At 42.4% G+C, this 17,552-nt stretch overlaps 1 protein-coding gene and 1 long non-coding RNA gene across 2 annotated transcripts in view; one reads left to right on the plus strand and one right to left on the minus strand.

Annotated features, from left to right (window-relative positions):
* The window catches only part of VTG2 (vitellogenin 2), a 20,980-nt gene extending 18,089 nt beyond the window's left edge, over nt 1-2,891 (plus strand). The window contains exons 34-35 of the mRNA NM_001031276.2: nt 1,463-1,624; nt 2,547-2,891. Coding sequence (NP_001026447.2) covers nt 1,463-1,624; nt 2,547-2,665 — 281 coding nt within the window. The 3' untranslated portion in view covers nt 2,666-2,891. The remainder of the gene's footprint in view (nt 1-1,462; nt 1,625-2,546) is intronic.
* LOC121111362 overlaps nt 1-17,552 on the minus strand; it is a 25,126-nt gene that overhangs the window by 2,492 nt on the left and 5,082 nt on the right. Inside the window, exons 3-5 of the long non-coding RNA XR_006939966.1 lie at nt 5,615-5,804; nt 2,490-2,682; nt 721-2,099 (exon numbers count right to left, since the gene is read on the minus strand). This is a non-coding gene — a long non-coding RNA (uncharacterized LOC121111362). The remainder of the gene's footprint in view (nt 1-720; nt 2,100-2,489; nt 2,683-5,614; nt 5,805-17,552) is intronic.

Consider the following 17,552-nt stretch of genomic DNA (forward strand, 5'->3'; position numbering starts at 1 on the left):
ATTTTAAGTGCTTCAGTAGATTACGATCTTAGAGTGTGCTCCATTCTCAGCTGAGCTTATGGTATAACAGCATCCCACGGAGGAGGGAGGCGAACAAGCGCACTGCCTCTGTGAACCTGATGGGAAGGACTTACTCGTTACTCGATCACACAGAAGCTTCAGAATAGTAGTCAGAACTACTAAGTACTTACTTAGCTAGCCAGGCACAGCATGATTTAAAGGCTGCAATGGAGCTAAAGGTACCACAACATCATGGGAGTTTGGCATTGGACTGTGAGATACATGTGAGTTCTTAGCAAAGAAGGAGAGCATTTATATGTTTGTGCGTTGCCATACTGGAACTAGATGATCTTTGGGGTTCCTTCCAACCCAAGCCATTCTATGATATGCCATGATACTGGAAAGCACATACATAGCAAAATCTGTTCCACAATGTTTTTATGTTTGATTGTTTTAAATTTGAAATGTTTTTTTTACTGTTCCCCACCTGAGTTTTGAACCAGGGCAACCTGTTGAGCATTCGAGCACACAAGCAGCTCCAGGGAATTAATTACATAGTTGAAAGGAAGGAAAGAAAAGGGGCTATATTTTAAGTGCTTCAGTAGATTACGATCTTAGAGTGTGCTCCATTCTCAGCTGAGCTTATGGTATAACAGCATCCCACGGAGGAGGGAGGAGAACAAGCGAACTGCCTCTGTGAACCTGATGGGAAGGACTTACTCGTTACCTGGAGATGACTTTCATGTGTCCAGCTGCATACTAACTGTCATTCTTCTATGTGTCTTTGTCATGAATACCTGGCATCAGACTTGCTTTAGATATATGTGCAGTACACAGGCGTGCACACAACAAAATTCACACCATTGCTAGTTACCGCACTATGCGTTCCCCTCCAACTTATGGTGAAAATGACTGACATTCTGAGAATAAAGCTTATATGTGGCTCATTTAGCCCCTCACACACTTGTAACTTGTCCTGGGAATCCAAAACGAGACAAGTATTACCAGCTGGCAGCAGTGATCCTTGCTCTCTCTGCAGCAGTTTTGAGTCTGAACAATGGTGCTAATGGTGTAATTCTTTAGCTTTTGTTTGGAAACACCCCTCTCTTCTTTCCACTGTTGAATACTCACAGCCTTTGCATGTGGTTTGGGGGCTATTCAATGAGCCAGTTCACTTTGCAAAACGTTCATTAGAATGTGTTCCAGACTGTTTCTCCATGTCAATCTAGAAATTAAGCCAGCTACAGTTGAAATTATCTTTCAGTAACTCCATATCTGATGGGCTGATTTGAAAAGCTTATCAGTCAGTGATGCAGTGCTGCTTTGCTTATGATCAACATTCAGTCTTTATAAAGGCAATTTGCTTGCGAACGTGAGCCATCGTTGGCAGATGGGTCAGTCTGGGGAGATTTGAAGATTTTGCATGTAAGAACATAAACGACCATCAGTGATTCTGTTCCAGCTTGTAAACTGCATCGTTCATTCGTGAAGCTTGAGAAGACGGTTCAGCTGGCGGGTGTTGATTCCAAGTGCTACTCTACAGAGCCTGTGCTGCGCTGTGCAAAGGGATGCTCTGCTACCAAGACAACTCCAGTAACTGTTGGCTTCCACTGCCTCCCAGCTGGTAAGTCCACAGAAATCCTCCTGAAAAGGAGCTGCACAAAGGCCCAAGTAGGTTGTGCTTTAACTCCATTATTACACTTGAAACACGGCAATGGTCTAACATATCCACAGGAAGGCATGAGCTTACTGCTCTACTGACTGAATATGTAGAACTTTCTTGGGTGAAAGAAAGATGTCCTTCTGTTGCAATTGGACTGCTTTTCATGGCAGTGGCATTTCAACTCTAAACCGATCTCCCCTTCATGATACTTAACAGGGTTAGGAGAGGGTAAGAGCACAGACAACGTGTGACTCAGCTGTATTGCAGCGTGTGATGATTCAGGATCACGTTCCACACCATGACACAGTGATCCTCATCTTGTATGTTTGCACTTATCACTGCCTTTGGGCATAATCCTGTTTCCCGGAGCAGATTTAGGCTGTAGAAGGGCAGGTGTGAGCAGGATTCCTGTCCACGGGTGTGGTGTCCTCCCCTTCTACAAGTAAATTGTAGATTTGAAGAGATCAGATTAGATAGATATAAATTATATTGACTATATGTTTGTGTGTGTCTTCAAAGTGTGTTTTCCTTTAAGACCACAATTTCTTTTTCTAAATTATTAATTTATTATTAATATATTAATATTAATTTATTATTGATTTTTAATATATATAAATAATTTAAAAAAATATTTATATATATTAATATTAATTTATTATTAATAAAATTCTACATGGAAGCACTGGATTCCAATGTAGAAATGATTTGTTAATCAATGGGTTTCCTGGAACACCTCAGATTGACTTAGCCAAGTATAAATGTGGATGACAGCAAGGAGAAGCCAAGCCTGGTTTAATTAATGACGAGTGCACGGTGAATGCCGTACCTTGCAAAACTGCTTCTAAAGCACGCTGCTTGCTTTCCATTTCTTGTTCATCATCAGATTCAGCTAACAGCCTGACTGACAAACAGATGAAGTACGACCAGAAGTCAGAAGACATGCAGGATACTGTTGATGCACACACAGCGTGTTCATGTGAGAATGAGGAATGCAGTACATGAAGCGGTACGTTGCAGCACTGGAGAAGACAGAAACATTTTCATTTTTATTGTGTGGTGTAAGAAGACACATCTTAGGAAGCAATAGAAATGTTAAATTAAACACTTAAAGATGCATGGAATTTTCCCAAGTAATTTAAAGTATTAAACTTTATTATTATAGAAACTATTCTAATTGCCTATAATTATCTGATTTCCTAATAAATACGTGCATGGAAAAACCGATGAAGGCTTCCTTCTTTCTCTGACTGTGGCAAGAGGATGTCTGCATTGCTTCTCTTCACCCCACGTTTTGTAGACTCGAGGCTGTGGCAGCCTGCGGTGTAGATGTACACCAGGCAAGAATCTGTGTCAGGCCCCACCTGCGATATGGGTTGTGTGGATTGGCAGAAGCTGCCTACCAGGCTCCAGCTTGTTTCCCCTGTGCTTCCTTCCCTGCTGCTGAGATCCTGGGCGCCACAGTAGGAGTTGGTTGGCTCTGGGTGAGACAGCACCCTCTGCAACAGCAATACAGTGAGGTGCTCCGCAGTGACAATGTGATGGGCCTGTACTGTCGTAGGGAACAGACTTCAGGAGTGAACCTGAACCTCAAGCATATGGACAAGGATGCTCTGTAGGAGGCAGGAAATGTGACATTCCTGACACACTGCACACGGAAGCTGGTGTGAGTCAAGAGTCTCTGAGCAGACCTGGGGTGCAAAGCCCGCCCATGGCAGGTCTCGGTGGGCATGGTGGGCATGGTGAGGGCTGTTCAGCACGAAGGGCAGACACCTGGGCAGTGGTGGAAAGGCTGTCAGGGGCTCTCAACCCAGGCATCGGGGCTTGTGGGTGCTAGGAACTCCAGGGAAGCACAGCCCTGCCCAGAGCCACATCCAGCACACCAGACCTTCTCACAGAGGAGAGCTGCTGGCTCCTCTCCTCAGCCAAAGCTGCGGTGTGGCCTCTGCCCACCCTGCACTGTGGGCACTGTTTGGAGCTCCATGGAAATGCTGTTCATGGCTGCTCCTGGGCACAGCTCAGTGCCCATGGAGCTGCTGACAAGAGAGCCTGCTCACAGACACGCTTACAGAAAGGGGCAGGGAGAGTGGTAGCTGGTGGTTGGCTGCTGACTGACAGAAGAAGGGTCCCCACTCTGTGAGGATGCTGCCCCTTGCTGCTTGGTGTGAAATGCATTTGGGCAAACCAAAGTTTGTACATCTTCATCAGCTGGGAGCCTTGTGTCCGCAGTGCCTGGCAGCCCTCCCAGGTCCCTCCTCACCCACATCTGTGCATGGCTAATGACGCTGGCAAGAACACTGATGTGATGTTCTGGTAAGAAAGGCGTGTAGGGGAGACATGCATGTGAGCAGTGCTTTTTGCTGCGGCCCTTGTGACAGTGGTGGGAGTTAGTGCTGCTGGGTGGATTCCCCCTCCTCAGAGAGCAGTGCTGTGGATGACAGCATGTGCAACAGCAGCAGGACATGAGTGCGGTGTCACAGGAGTGCTGCCCAGGCTTTGCCCAATCCTCATGAAGCACTATCAGTTAGATAAGGTTTGTGCCTTGTGGTCAGGTCAGGGTAACATTATTTACTTTTATTTTTAGCATGAGGGGATTCATCCTGGCCCTGGTGCTCGCCCTTGTGGGTAAGTCTGAACTTTACTGGTACCGCAGAGCCGCGATGGTTGCTGTGCTCCTCAGAGCACTTCGGGGACATTCCCGGCATAATGTGCTGAAGCCTTTTTATGACTTTGACTGTCAGCTGTTGGATTTCTGTGCCTGAGTGCAGCAGCATGTAGCGAGAAGGGCTGGGGCGGGCTCCGTGTCCCAGGGGTGTGCTCCGGAAGCCTGGCTGTCTGACTGCCTCCAGCCCCCTGAGTAAATACACAATAAATGTAAAGTGCCCACAGAGTTTGGGTTTCCTCACGCACCCTTCTCTTTCCTCCCATGCAGGGGCCCAGAAGCATGACCTTGGTAAGTGCACTCCCCCCACCTGCATGTACCTCCTACCCACCCCTTCCAGTGCTAATTGGAATTGGTTCGTGTGGCTAATAGCACAGCAGTCATAGCGAAGGAGGCATTTCATAGGGACCTTGACAGACTTGAAAGGTGGGCCCGGGTGAACCTAATGAGGTTCAACACGGCAAAGTGCAGGGTTTTGCACTTGGGCCGGGGGAACCCCAGGCATCTATACAGGCTGGAAGCAGCAGTCCTTGAGAGCAGCTCTGCAGAGAAGGACCTGGGGGTTCTGATGGATGACAAACTTAACATGAGCCAGCAGTGTGCTCTTGCAGCTCAGAAAGCAAATGGTATCCTGGGCTCCATCATGAGAGGGGTGGCCAGTAGGGACAGGGAGACGATTGTCCCTCTCTACTCTGCTCTTGTGAGGCCTCATCTGGAGTACTGTGTCCAGGTATGGAGGCCCCAGTACAAGAAAGACAGAGTGCTGCTGGAGAGGGTCCAGAGGAGGACCACAGAGATGATCAAGGGGCTGGAGCACTTCCCCTATGAGGACAGGCTGAGGGAGCTGGGCTTATTCAGCCTGGAGAAGAGAAGGCTGCGCGGTGATCCCATTGCAGCCTTTCAGTCCCTGAAGGAAGCCTATAAACAGGAAGGGAGTAAACTCTTTGAAAGGGTAGATAACAGCAGGACAAGGGGCAACGGTTTTAAGTTGAAAGAGGGAAGATTTAGGTTGGATGTTAGGGGAAAGTTCTTTACCAGGAGAGTGGTGAGGTGCTGGAACAGGCTGCCCAGAGAGGTTGTGGATGCTCCGTCCCTGGAGGTGTTCAAGGCCAGGTTGGATGGGGCCCTGGGCAACCTGGTCTAGTAAATGGGGATGTTGGTGGCCCTGCCCAGCAGGGGGGTTGGAGATTCGTGATCCTCGAGGTCCCTTCCAACCCAGGCCATTCTGTGATTCTGTCATTTCTGTCATTTATTTTTCAATAGAGCCTGTTTTTTGTACTGGCAAGACCTACCTGTATGACTACAAGGGCCTCATCCTGCATGGGCTGCCAGGCAAGGGGTTGGCAGCAGCGGGGCTGAAGCTGACCTGCAGGCTGGAGATCAGCCGTGTGTCTCGCAGTGACCACCTTCTGCAGGTAACTCCCCACCGGTATGTGAATCCATCCCTCCTCCTGCACCGCACAGCTTGGGAGATAGCTCCTGCTGGAAAAATAAACAAGACAGGGATGCAAACCTTGCACAAAACCTTAGGGCCCTTCCAGGTGCTGAGAACAGCCTACAATCCTGGCGTCAGACCGAGTGGCTTTGCTCTGGCAGCACTCTCACCCTGAAGGTCTGTGGAGGGAGGTAGAGCTGCTCCAGTGTCTGAGCCCACTAACAAATCCTCCTTAGGTACAGCTCTATGGAAAGACATGGCAGGCTGCTGCTATAAGGCAGTGCCCCTAAGATAGCTTTAGTAAAGGCAACAGTAAACTTGAGTAGGAAAATGGAGAAAATTCACATATGAGAAATCTGTGTTTTTCAGCCCGGTCCATGGCCTGAGAAAAACTCAGTGCTGAAATTCCTTCATTACAAATGGAATTCACGACTGTCTCCATTATGTTCCTTTCGATATTCTTCACACATACTTTAATTCAAATGTGAAGAATTACACTGGAAATGCTCTCACTTGGCATAATGATATCAGATCTGGAAGTGCTGTTACACATAGGAAAGATTAAAACAAACATCTTAGGAAACTGGCACAGAACAGAAGGTGATGGAGAAGGGATGACGCTGTGGAGAGAGCTCTAAGAGGGCTCTTTGCATTTGTCCTGGGAGCTCACTGAATCTGTAACTCCGTGCATCCGTTACTGAAACAGTGAGAGGGAAATTCTATTTCCAGATACAACGCACTTTACACAGAGCAGGATTTTTTTGTAGCCTCACTAAATTTGGTATAACTTCAGCAATTACAGACAAAAGCCCTGAGTAGGATTTACTCTAAGAGGCAAGCCACCGCTGTAGCCCTGATTAAAATAGCCCGAAATAGAGCCCTAAAACCACACCATTTCCCTCCGCGCAGAAACACGTGTCTTAGAGCAGGAGGGCGGCAGGCATGTCTGCGCGTGTGACTGGGCGTATGTGCATGCAGGCACACACTTCCCACTAGGGAGCAGTCAAGGACTTGCAAGCAAGCTTTACGGCCCCGTGTGTTCCAGGTGATGAGCGCCACCCGCAAAGCAGCTGCCAGCCCCTGCTTCGCTGCTCACTTCTGCTTCCCCAGCAGCCCTGCCGCAGCTTTGCTGCTCTGGGACGTGCTCAGCCAGGAGCAGCACCAAAACAGTCCCTATGCGTGTAGGTCGGCAGCTCGAGGGGTGGCCCGGCTGACCTGTAGGCTGAAGGGAGAACACGCTGAGAAACTGGAAGAAATGGGAGATGACCCTTTCCGTACAGATCGCTGGCAGCCAGGGTTTCACAGATGTGGGATTAGAACCTCATTTGCAACAACAGCTGCTTTCAAACACCTTATGGAACAGCATGGTTACAATAGGAACAATCACTACAGCAAAAAAATGCTATCCATTATATTGAGTAAAAAGAAAAAAAGCAGAGTTCTTAAAGTACAGTTAAATGCATGTGCAGCAGATAAGAAATAAGAAGTAACTCAGCGATTTATCTTCTAAAATAGGATTTTTCACATGTCAGTAACAAGAACTGATGAGAAAAACGGAAGAGACTGACTGAAATTTATAGTTTAATTTCACAAAACTTTGATTAATTTCAGAGCAAACTACTGCAATAGCAGTGGGTCACTTTCACATACCCTCAGATGGTTTGAAAGGAAAAACAAATCCTTTGTGAGTCTAAGGTGAATTCACTCCTGGTTTACTTACGGAATCAGTATTGGTCTATCTTAAACAAATGTAATAATATAATCACCAGATTACAAATAATAATAAAAAAAAATTAAATACCCCTTCGTATCTGATGGAGCTTTGCACCCTGATGGGAGATATCCCAGGACCAGTCACTAGAGTAAAGAACACATGACCATGGAAGAGATCCTGCTCTTAGATCTGTGATTTAGCAGGGTGTCTCCATCAGTGTTTGGCTCCAAACACAGCTTTGCATCCACCCTTATGCAGCAAGGACTTTAAGCATAGCTGTATTGTTTAAATATATTCCTGAATCAGAGCCACGGCCAACTACCAGAGAGCATCTGTTCTTTGATGCTGCCTGGACCCCAGATTTTCTGTTTAGCATAGGATGTAATTAAGTCTGTGCCAAGAATGTTCCCTAGTTATTTGTTACCGAGCTGCAGATGGCGAATGCTGTTATTTGTAATTCATAATTCATATAAAAAACATTTTATCCATTGCATTTTTTAAACAACACTCTCTTTAGTGGCACTGACCAGGGCTGGAGAAAACCCCTATGGACTGAAAGGTAGATAGTAATAGACAAAAAACATTTGTATTACTAGCATGCTACTGGGATGTGCGTTGATAAACTGTTCAAGAAATTGGAAGAACACTTGGGAACTCAACGAATTTGGGGTTTTCAGATACATAAGTAATTTCAAATAAGTTAAATTGCTTATTTTGAACTTAATTGTAAGGAGAACTCAAAGGTGATTTTAAAAAAGTCTGTGAAGCAAATTTCTGAGACTATAATGATGGATTAAAGATACAAGGTCAGATTGGCAGATTACGTGAATTGTTGAAGTCAGTGGAGCTATGAAAATTTCTTTTGCTGAGAATTTTTTCTCTTTAGAATGGGTTCCTGATCAAAAGAAATAGAAGAACTATTTGATTTAGTTTTAAATTGAAGCAGCAAATGTTATGATATCCTTGGTATGGATCAAGTAGCTGTCTTCCGTAGAGACCTTTTCATATCTTAAATATTTCATGAGTTATATGCAGATTAGTATGGCCAGAAACAACTTCCATTTCAGACATTACTTTTATGAAATCTAGAGAGAGAGTTTGGGAGGTGACGTATTTGACGTATTTCTTTCTCAAATTAGTTAATAAAAATTACTTTAATGTAGCACTGAATACCAAAAGAACTAAGCTTTTACGTTAGTATTGTTGGTACTTCATATCAGGACCTATTTAAGAAAAGACATTATTTCTCTTCATAATTTTTTCCTTATTAATATTGCTTATATCCCTGTATGGTATTTTAACAGAACACTTCTTGATGAATTTTAAAAGTAGGAATTAAACTGAAGTCTGAAATTGTTCCCTGTAGCTAGCTTTCATTTGAATTGGAAATTAGGAATCTTTGCTGACCTCATTCTCTTTGTTCCTGCAGTAGTGGACAGTCACTTCTGGGGTGTGCCTGGAACACCACTGTTGCTTTTGGACCGGTACTGCTGGCATTCATTTGCACAATTAACTACACTGAAGTGCTGGGATTCCTAATAGAAATAAGGTGCACTAAAAGAAGGCCTGTTTGAAGAAAAACTGACTGGAAAACAGCTATGGACTAGCAAGCCATCTCAAGTAACACTGTTACATGTTAGTTAAGTCCCTGTTAAGTCCTTGAAGATGCAGATTATGAGCTCTGCATTCCATAAACACATATGAAAGCCTAAAGAAGGGAAGCATTCACAGTTCAAATAGACTCTTAAAGCTTAGGAACATACAAGTGAACTACCAGACAGCAGTGAACTACAAGACAGCAGTGTGGAGCAGCACATACCCAGAATAAATTCTGTGTGAGAATTCTCATTTTCAGAGGCTGCTAATGCTTCACTTTGTATTGCAGACTTACTTTGAGACATTTAGAGAACTTTATCTATTCCCCTTAAAATTTATAATCCAAATCTAGAGTCAAATACAGAGCAGTCAGAAGTGGGAAGGAATGAAATGAAGCCACTGAATAATTTAATTTATTGTTTCTTGCATACAGGATATCATTCATCAGGAAAAATGATGAAACAAACAAATCAACTTTGTCATAAAAAGCAGTGTTGTTGTTGTTGTGTTTTGTTGTTTTGCTTTTAACCAAAATTTCAAAAGCAGCCTTTAGAAGGAGACATTTCAAATGTTTTTAACCAACATGGATTGGATTATTCAGTATTTCAGATAATTATATCGCTCTTTAGAACACTGTACATTAACTGAAGGTGAGAAAGAAGCCAAACAAATCTACAGGACTCCTGATTTTCCTTATATGGCACTTAAGAGCATCTAATTAAGTGAGCAGGAAGACTTGGCTGGCTGAGTTCATTGAAGTACACTTAATGGCCAAAATATTTATCTGGAAAAGCTTCATATCCTCACGTTTGAAAGTAATTCCATAAAAATGAAAATTCAAAGAAATGATCAAAAGCCGAACAAAAAACCCCAACTCTCTGCAGTAGTATTCCAATTCACAGATGTAAATCACAAGTGTTCTTCATAGAGATAGGATATACCCGTGTTTTTTCAAGCAGAATTTCTAAGTAAGTAGTTAGAACGGAAAACATGATCACATTATGGTTATTAGTGCATACATTCTCAGAAAGGAACAGAACTCTTTCGCCAGTATTTTTGCTGTCATATCTTGTGTAGGCATGGGAGTGCAGTCTTGTGCAAAACTTCACAGACATTTGGACATCTAAAGCTAGACATAAGATGTTTAAAACCATTATGAGCTAATTAAGAAAGGCCAGGGAATGTTACTGCCTCCGTATTAACAACACAAGTTACACTTTTCTTTCTCAGTATCATCCCAGGGAAGATGCTTACTAATGAGATTCATAAAAAGCAGACTGAGAATGACAGCATTTAAAGAAGCCTGTGGAGAGCTATTATCTTTGGATACATAATCATTAGTTATAGAGAAGAAAGTGCAACACTTCCTGGAGATGCACAGGACATCAAAGGCAATGAACATAAGCCGCAAAATGGAGAACATCCGTAAGTTTTCATTATATATCTACTTGAGTATTGAAAAAGCTATCCAGAGCATGTTTGGAGAAAATTCAACTGTAGAGTTAATCAAGACTCAGCCCTGAGCAAACTGGTCTAACTTCAGTGACAGCCCTGCTTTGGGCAAGATGTTAAGATTACACGGACAGCAGTTTTTTCCAGGAAATTGCAGGATTCTAAACCGTTCAGAAGAAAAAGCTTCACAAATGGATGAGACAACGCTGCATCTTCAGGAGTTGTGAAACAATTTTTCACTTGACTCTACCATATGCCCTCAATCCTTCTCACCTAGAAGGTGACCAGCTTTTGCAGCACCAGAGGCACAGACTCAGATGTGAATGATCCAAATCCTTTAATGCAGGTTCTAACATCCCTTACATACATTTCCAAGTTCCCTCTTGTAAACTTCCAGGCCCCCCCCAACACATCAACAGAACACTTAACAAGTCTTCTTCACGTCTAGGCAATAACTGCCCATGCAAACAGTCATCCAGTCAGAGCCAAAGGTTGCCTCTATTCATGGGCTGCTTCTCCAGTCAGGGTCCTCATCACATGGGGATTAGGCGTTCTACTTAACTTCTGCTCATCTCCTGAAGACAGTTTTGTTCTGTGTCTTCTTCCACACCCTGTCAAACTTGTGTTTCAGCCTCTATTCTGAACGTTGGGGTTCTTCTTGAACCCCAACAAGCTTCCACAGTGTAATGACGACTCTTCAACAGGATGCAGGGGATCCTCTTAGCAATAAAAGACAACCACGTCTTGATTCAAATTCTTCTCATTCTGAACTGAACCAAAGAATTTTCATTTTCAAGTCATCCACTCTTCAGACATAGGATCAGGTTAGTGGGAAAGCTTCCTATTTTCTATGGAGCACCATAGGAAGGACAAGAAAGGAACAACTAATTCTGTGAAAGTTTATAGATCAGAGTTTACAATCCAACAGCAGTCAGTGGTGTTAAGATGAGTATCCTTATGCCAATAAGGAGAAAAGTAAATACCCACAACACATCTGCATACTTCCAGTATTAAGTGGCAAGCAAACAATATTTGTTAGTCTGAATTTTCTCATCTGTCTGAGCTGAACCCTTCAATTGACATTAAAACGCCAAGCTTTTGTAGGCACACAACTGTATCCAGGTCTTAGTAAACATGCCTTTCCCAGAGGCTTTGCCCGGAGCACACAAAACCTTTAAGGCTACCATTTGCACGTAATTATCAGTAGAAATTCCACACTGAATTTGAATCAGAGACTTCTGCTAATAAAGTAACCGATAGAATTTCCCCCCCAGCAATGTGCAAGTGAAAATTCTAAGCATAGGAATGGGGCTAGCTACTGTTTGTTGTACCTCCACAGCACCTTGCAGTGTGAGTACTGGATTACAAAAAGCCATAACAGTTACGTTCTCCTCTGTTCCTGAAGAAGGCATTCTCTCTCCTGGTTGCAACAAAAGATTTAGGCACACAAGGTTCACATTCCGTAAGCAATTAAAACAAAGCATGGTGACAATACAGCAGAAATGCAGCAGCTGCAAGAAACAGATTCTAAACCAGATACTTGCTTTCTCAATCTTAGAGCTCTCATGGAAACACAACTGTAATTTTAGCATAGTTTTCCCTTCATTGTATAGGAATGGAATGTTGTTTCTGCATTAGAACGAGCAAGATAAATATTTTACTAGTGGTTCTTTTCAAGGGGGTCTTTTTACTTCATCAGGGGTCTCTGATAGTCTTCGCATGCTCAGCAGACAGGTGAAGTAATTTATAGCCACAGAAGTTAGGTAGATGGAGTAACTTAGAGGTACAAAGACTGCAGCTCCTCTGTCCAACCATCTGGAATACCTCCAAGCCCTGAGTTAAAGACAGGCGAGACATCTCAGTCCTAAACAGTGTGATAACACCTTTACAAATCAAAAACCCTCCACAAGAGTATCAATAGGCTCTTTATGTTGGAAGATGACTAATTTTTGTGCTGGATGGACAAGGCACGAGTGATAGAAAATTTAAGGAGGAGAAGTTAAATAACTAGCAATATACATGTTTAGATAGCAACAATTTATCCATATGTTTAGTTAAGTGTTGGGAAGATTTGTGAACCTGAAGTACTCAGCCAATGAGGAAGCAGGGGAGGAAAAGATAAGCATCGTGTAATAGGGCATAAAAGATGTACCACTGTCTCTGCAGGTGCGCTTCTGCTTGCAAATAAAATCTGCCTTTATCAGAGATGCCCCCTTGGTAAATTATTTCCAATAATTGAAGGAGTCAATTCATCTGTGCTGCATGGATTAAAAGCTCCAGACCCAAATGAACTGAAACATCAGCATCTGCTAATTAGCTTGAGACTTCCATATATCTAATTCAGGCTGCTTCCAGTCTTCTCCCATTAGTTCTTTCAGGTTCAATTCCTGGAAAAATTCCAGGCGATGACTATAGATAAAGGAGGAAAAACAACAACAAAGTTTCACGGTACTGTCTTAGAACATTCTCAATAGGTTTAACTGATTTGTTTTTCCCATGATTTCTGGGAACGTAAACACTGTTTCTGAAAATTTTGTACTGGAAAGAGGGCAAAATCCTGAGCTACAAACAAGTACCACAGTATAAAGTGAAGTTAAAGTGCTCACCTCTAAACTCTCAATTTACATTGAAAATGCAGTCAGAGCGAAAACAATACCCTGCTTTACAACATACCTGCACTCCAGCCAAACACTGCTTACAGCTTTTGATCAATTGAAAAATCATATACTCTCCTCACAAAAAAACAGAAGACTAAACAGGATAATGAAGATAATAACTATTCCTTTTCCTCTAAGACCGCATCTTATTTGCCTTTACATTATGAAGTGGTTCTTGCTAAGAATTTCTCCATTATATTGCCAAACAGAAACAACTGAGAGAAGATCAATGCTAATTTCTTATTAATACTTAAACAGCTGCCAAACAGTAAATAGAACATCTGATACCATTAATCATATTTAAATAACTATATAAAATTCTCTGAATAGGCAGCATCAACCTAACATACAAAGACAAACTAAGCAATTAAAGCAGCAAGGAGCAACCTCTTCACTCGAATACATCTGCTATCAATGTCTGAAGAAGTCAGGGTTTTTATGAAGTGGTACTCTAAAAAAGAATCCCATCTTGAAAAAATATTACAGGCATTCTGCAACTTTGCTAGCTATCACCCTGTGCTCAGTAACAAGGTTTCATGAGAAATATAGCAGTCTTCTAGAGCTAGTTCATTTACACAGACTGCCCACACGTAACGGCCTGTATTAAGCTGTTTTGTACTCAGTCAGAAAATAACCAAGCCCACTCACAGAACAACATAAATATCAACATACTCTAATTTTGCTATTGATAATGGGCACCCTTTAGTTACACTCCTCAGTATCACCTGTCTTTTCAAATTTTTCCATAACCTGGAGCCATCTGAAAGGTGAAGTTGCTTTGAAAGAAGCAAAAGAGATCCACTGCATATTACTCTAGTATGATTAACACTAAATAGCAATTCAAGAGGTGCTATAGGCAAGGAAAAAACAGAACAAGCCATCTGTGATTTAGCTAAGGAAGGTGATAACAGATGCAAATTATGTTGAATGCATCATTTGCTATGCACCTAGGGAATAACACTGAAATCAAGCACTAATTACAGCTATCTGACAGTTCTTTACACAAAGTACAGTGGATCTAGGGCTAAACAGTATAATTAAAACACCAGTGGCACTCAGATTGGTTTCTTCTACAAGTATTCCAATAAGAGTGCAAATATACTACAGAACAACTAATTTTATGCTTACAAATCTGGTTTCTGTCCTTCACAAAGTTTGTGTTGAGGCACAGCAAAAAGCACTTCATATTTTCTCTGTTCTCTTGAGCCGTAAATTGCAAATGCATTGAACTTGGAAGTGCACAGTGGGCAATAACTCCAGGGGAGATGAGCTCTTCCCGCCCGTTTTGTTTCTGTTTTGGTCACACTGAATTCTAAGGGAAGTTGTTCCTGTTAAATGGGTGGGGGGGAGGGGGGGGAAGCTATTTATCTCCTAATCAATCAACAGGTATCTAAAAACAGTTAGGTTCTGTACATTATGAATGGACTTGACCAGTTACTTTCCACACTCTTCTTTTGCCAGAAAGCAGCAAGAGTGTTGTCTATGACTTTCAAAAATCAGAGCCACAATTTTCATAACAAGATGCCAAGTTATTATTGCATTTATCTGCCACAAAGATGTACATCCCCCATACTAAAGGCATTTCTGTACCCACACCCTTCCTCATACACCTTTTACAACATTAGAACAAGAAATGCAGAACAGCATTCATGACTTTTTAAGCAAGCTACACTTACAGAGTTCAACTTCTAGATCCTGTTCAGCCCTGTCACTCAAGAAAAATGCTTCTACAACTTAAAAAAAGAGAGAGAGAAAGGCTGTCAATTTTTTTTACTAGTTGTCTATTTTATTATATTGCAAGACTATCACAAACAATTGTTTTCACAGCCTGAGCTGTCCCAGAGCTTGACTAACTGTGTACATGCTACTGATGCTTTCTAATTCAAGAGCTGTGCTGTAAACCTTCAAGAGCTTTTTTAAATGCTATCAACATGAAGATGAGAGCACCAGTTCTAGATCTATTTATTGACCTTACTGTAAATTGTGTGACGAACACTATTCACCACACAGGGAAAGTATCCCTCTTGATGCACTTCGACGAACTTTATAGTTGAAGATAGTATGACGTTCATGGTTACTTAATGAGCTTTTTTAACTGTAGCTGTGGTTACAACCAAGTTCTTTGCCAGCCTTCTTTTCCAGAGTGCTCAGGATGAAGCAGTCAAATTAGATCAGTTTTAGAAAATATCCAGAGAAACTTTAATGAAGACCAGCTATATTAATTACAGATGAACATCAGTGGTGGCACAAATCAGATACTTGCAGCAAAACAGTTACACTTACCCTCATAGTCACACAGTTTTCTTAAGGGTTTCCCTGGCACTCCAACTGGTCCTGGAGGATCATTAAAGAAGGGAACACTAAGTGGCATTAGCAGTCCTATGTTTTATGACTTCATTGCAATCGTTACCGGATCACGACTCACAGGTAAACCATCCCATGTGTGCTCAATTCTTATTTATCTTATGAAAAATATTAAGATGGAATTAAGAGAGGAAGTTTCCATCACAGCACCCATATACCATTCCACCACCAACTGTGCTGTTTGAATAAGAGAAATATCTCACAGTTAAGTAGCTGGAAAAAAAAAAAGCATAAAGCTCCCAGACATAACCAAAGAAAGTCAACTGATTCTTCTCAGTCCTATTTACGAACAAAGATGGTCACTTGAACAAGTCACTGTTTTAGAAGCATTATTTCACAGAATCACAGAATGATTGAGGTTGGAAAGGACCTCTGGAGATCATCCAGTCCGATCCCCTGCTGAATTGGGCTCCCTACACTTGCACAGGAAAGCAGCCAGTCAGGTAGATGAAAAGCACTGTACAATATTAGCTGAATTCCTCACTCTAGGCCTGAACAACATTAGTATAGGGAAATAAATCCCTGCCTCCTCCCTACAGAGCTTCCACACCAACTCTGTAATATAAAGTCTCTCCAACTAGAGCTTTTGCCAGCACCCTGCTGTTACACAACCACCACAGGATCCAGCTACAGCCTGCTTACAAAAACCAAGTCCTCCTCACCCCCCACTCTGACTGCATGCACATACACCCTCCTTAGCTTTGTTCAGGTCCATGACAAATGGGCTCCCAGGGCAGATCAGAATGGGGCTGCACTTACACCCACCTATAGCCATACCTGTATAATCACAGACAGATTATTCTGAAAGTGAGAACCACAGGTACAGCAAGAAGTTACAGTATTCTGCCTGAGCCTTTACCTCCATACAAACAAGTTACAAGAAAATAAAAAAAATAATGAAGGCTCAATAGTCATTTTGTCAGCAACAATACAGCTACATTTTTTTTTACTACAGAATAATTTTCAACATAAACTTGGATAACCAGTGCCAGGACAGAAAGCTTTAAATAGAACATTTTCAATAGTGACATAATTTATGGTGTCAGCCACTTTACTGCAACCCCCCTGGCTGTAAGGTTCACTATTGCCCACCCCACTTTCACACAAAGTCAGTCATCAAGTCATTTTTTCAGACAACAAAAGAGCTAAAATAATTTAGCTTTATAAAGCACATACATGAATGCTTTTCAAAGGCTTTTGGACTTCCATGGTTACAAATCACTTTTAGAAGTTTTGCCAGGTTAAACACTTGCCAAGACCTCCAAATATTGGTCAAGAGATCAACAAAGCAGTCACCACTACATGCCGACAGATGACTTTGTATTATGAGAAAAATAGATTGATGAATTCCTGCAGTGAATCAGAATAGCAAAATAACAAAACATTCTCTGAAGCTCTGCTTGGTGGTCGTTGCAAGCCATCTGCCTTAGAGGATTTCAAGAAAAACTATGAGCACATCATCTTCAACAGAACATTGCACTCCAACATCTGTTGCTACCTAGAAACAACTGCACAAGTCTTAAGAGGAGCCTTAATCTATTTAAGAAGCAAAACAATTGGTGGAGCACAGTTTCCAACAAGCTTATGGTCCCACATCCTGCCCTTCGTCAGTATTCAGAATTGTGCTCCATTTCCACAACAGCAGCCCTTGATTTGTTCCCTTACACTGCTCCCAGACACACAAGGGAACTGTCAGCATGCAGCCCAACTAAAGACAGCGCACACCGTTAGGCCATATGAGCAGACAGCTGCTGGCTCAGTGGCCACACTGTAACCACCCTATCTAGAGAAGAACACTAAATTGGGTCATTTAATCCCACCCAGATTTCTTGAGACTGGTAGAAACATAATAAACATGTTCTGGATGTGTTAGGCAGACCTTACAAGACAGTGACAGGACAAGGGGGAATGGTTTTAAGCTCAAGGAGGGAAAGTTTAGATTGGATGTCAGGGGGAAGTCCTTCATGGAGAGAACGGTGAGGTGCTGGAACAAGCTGTCCAGAGAGGTTGTG

The sequence above is a fragment of the Gallus gallus genome, chromosome 8 (genome assembly GCF_016699485.2).
Source record: "Gallus gallus isolate bGalGal1 chromosome 8, bGalGal1.mat.broiler.GRCg7b, whole genome shotgun sequence".
In the NCBI taxonomy this organism is placed as follows: Eukaryota; Metazoa; Chordata; class Aves; order Galliformes; family Phasianidae; genus Gallus; species Gallus gallus.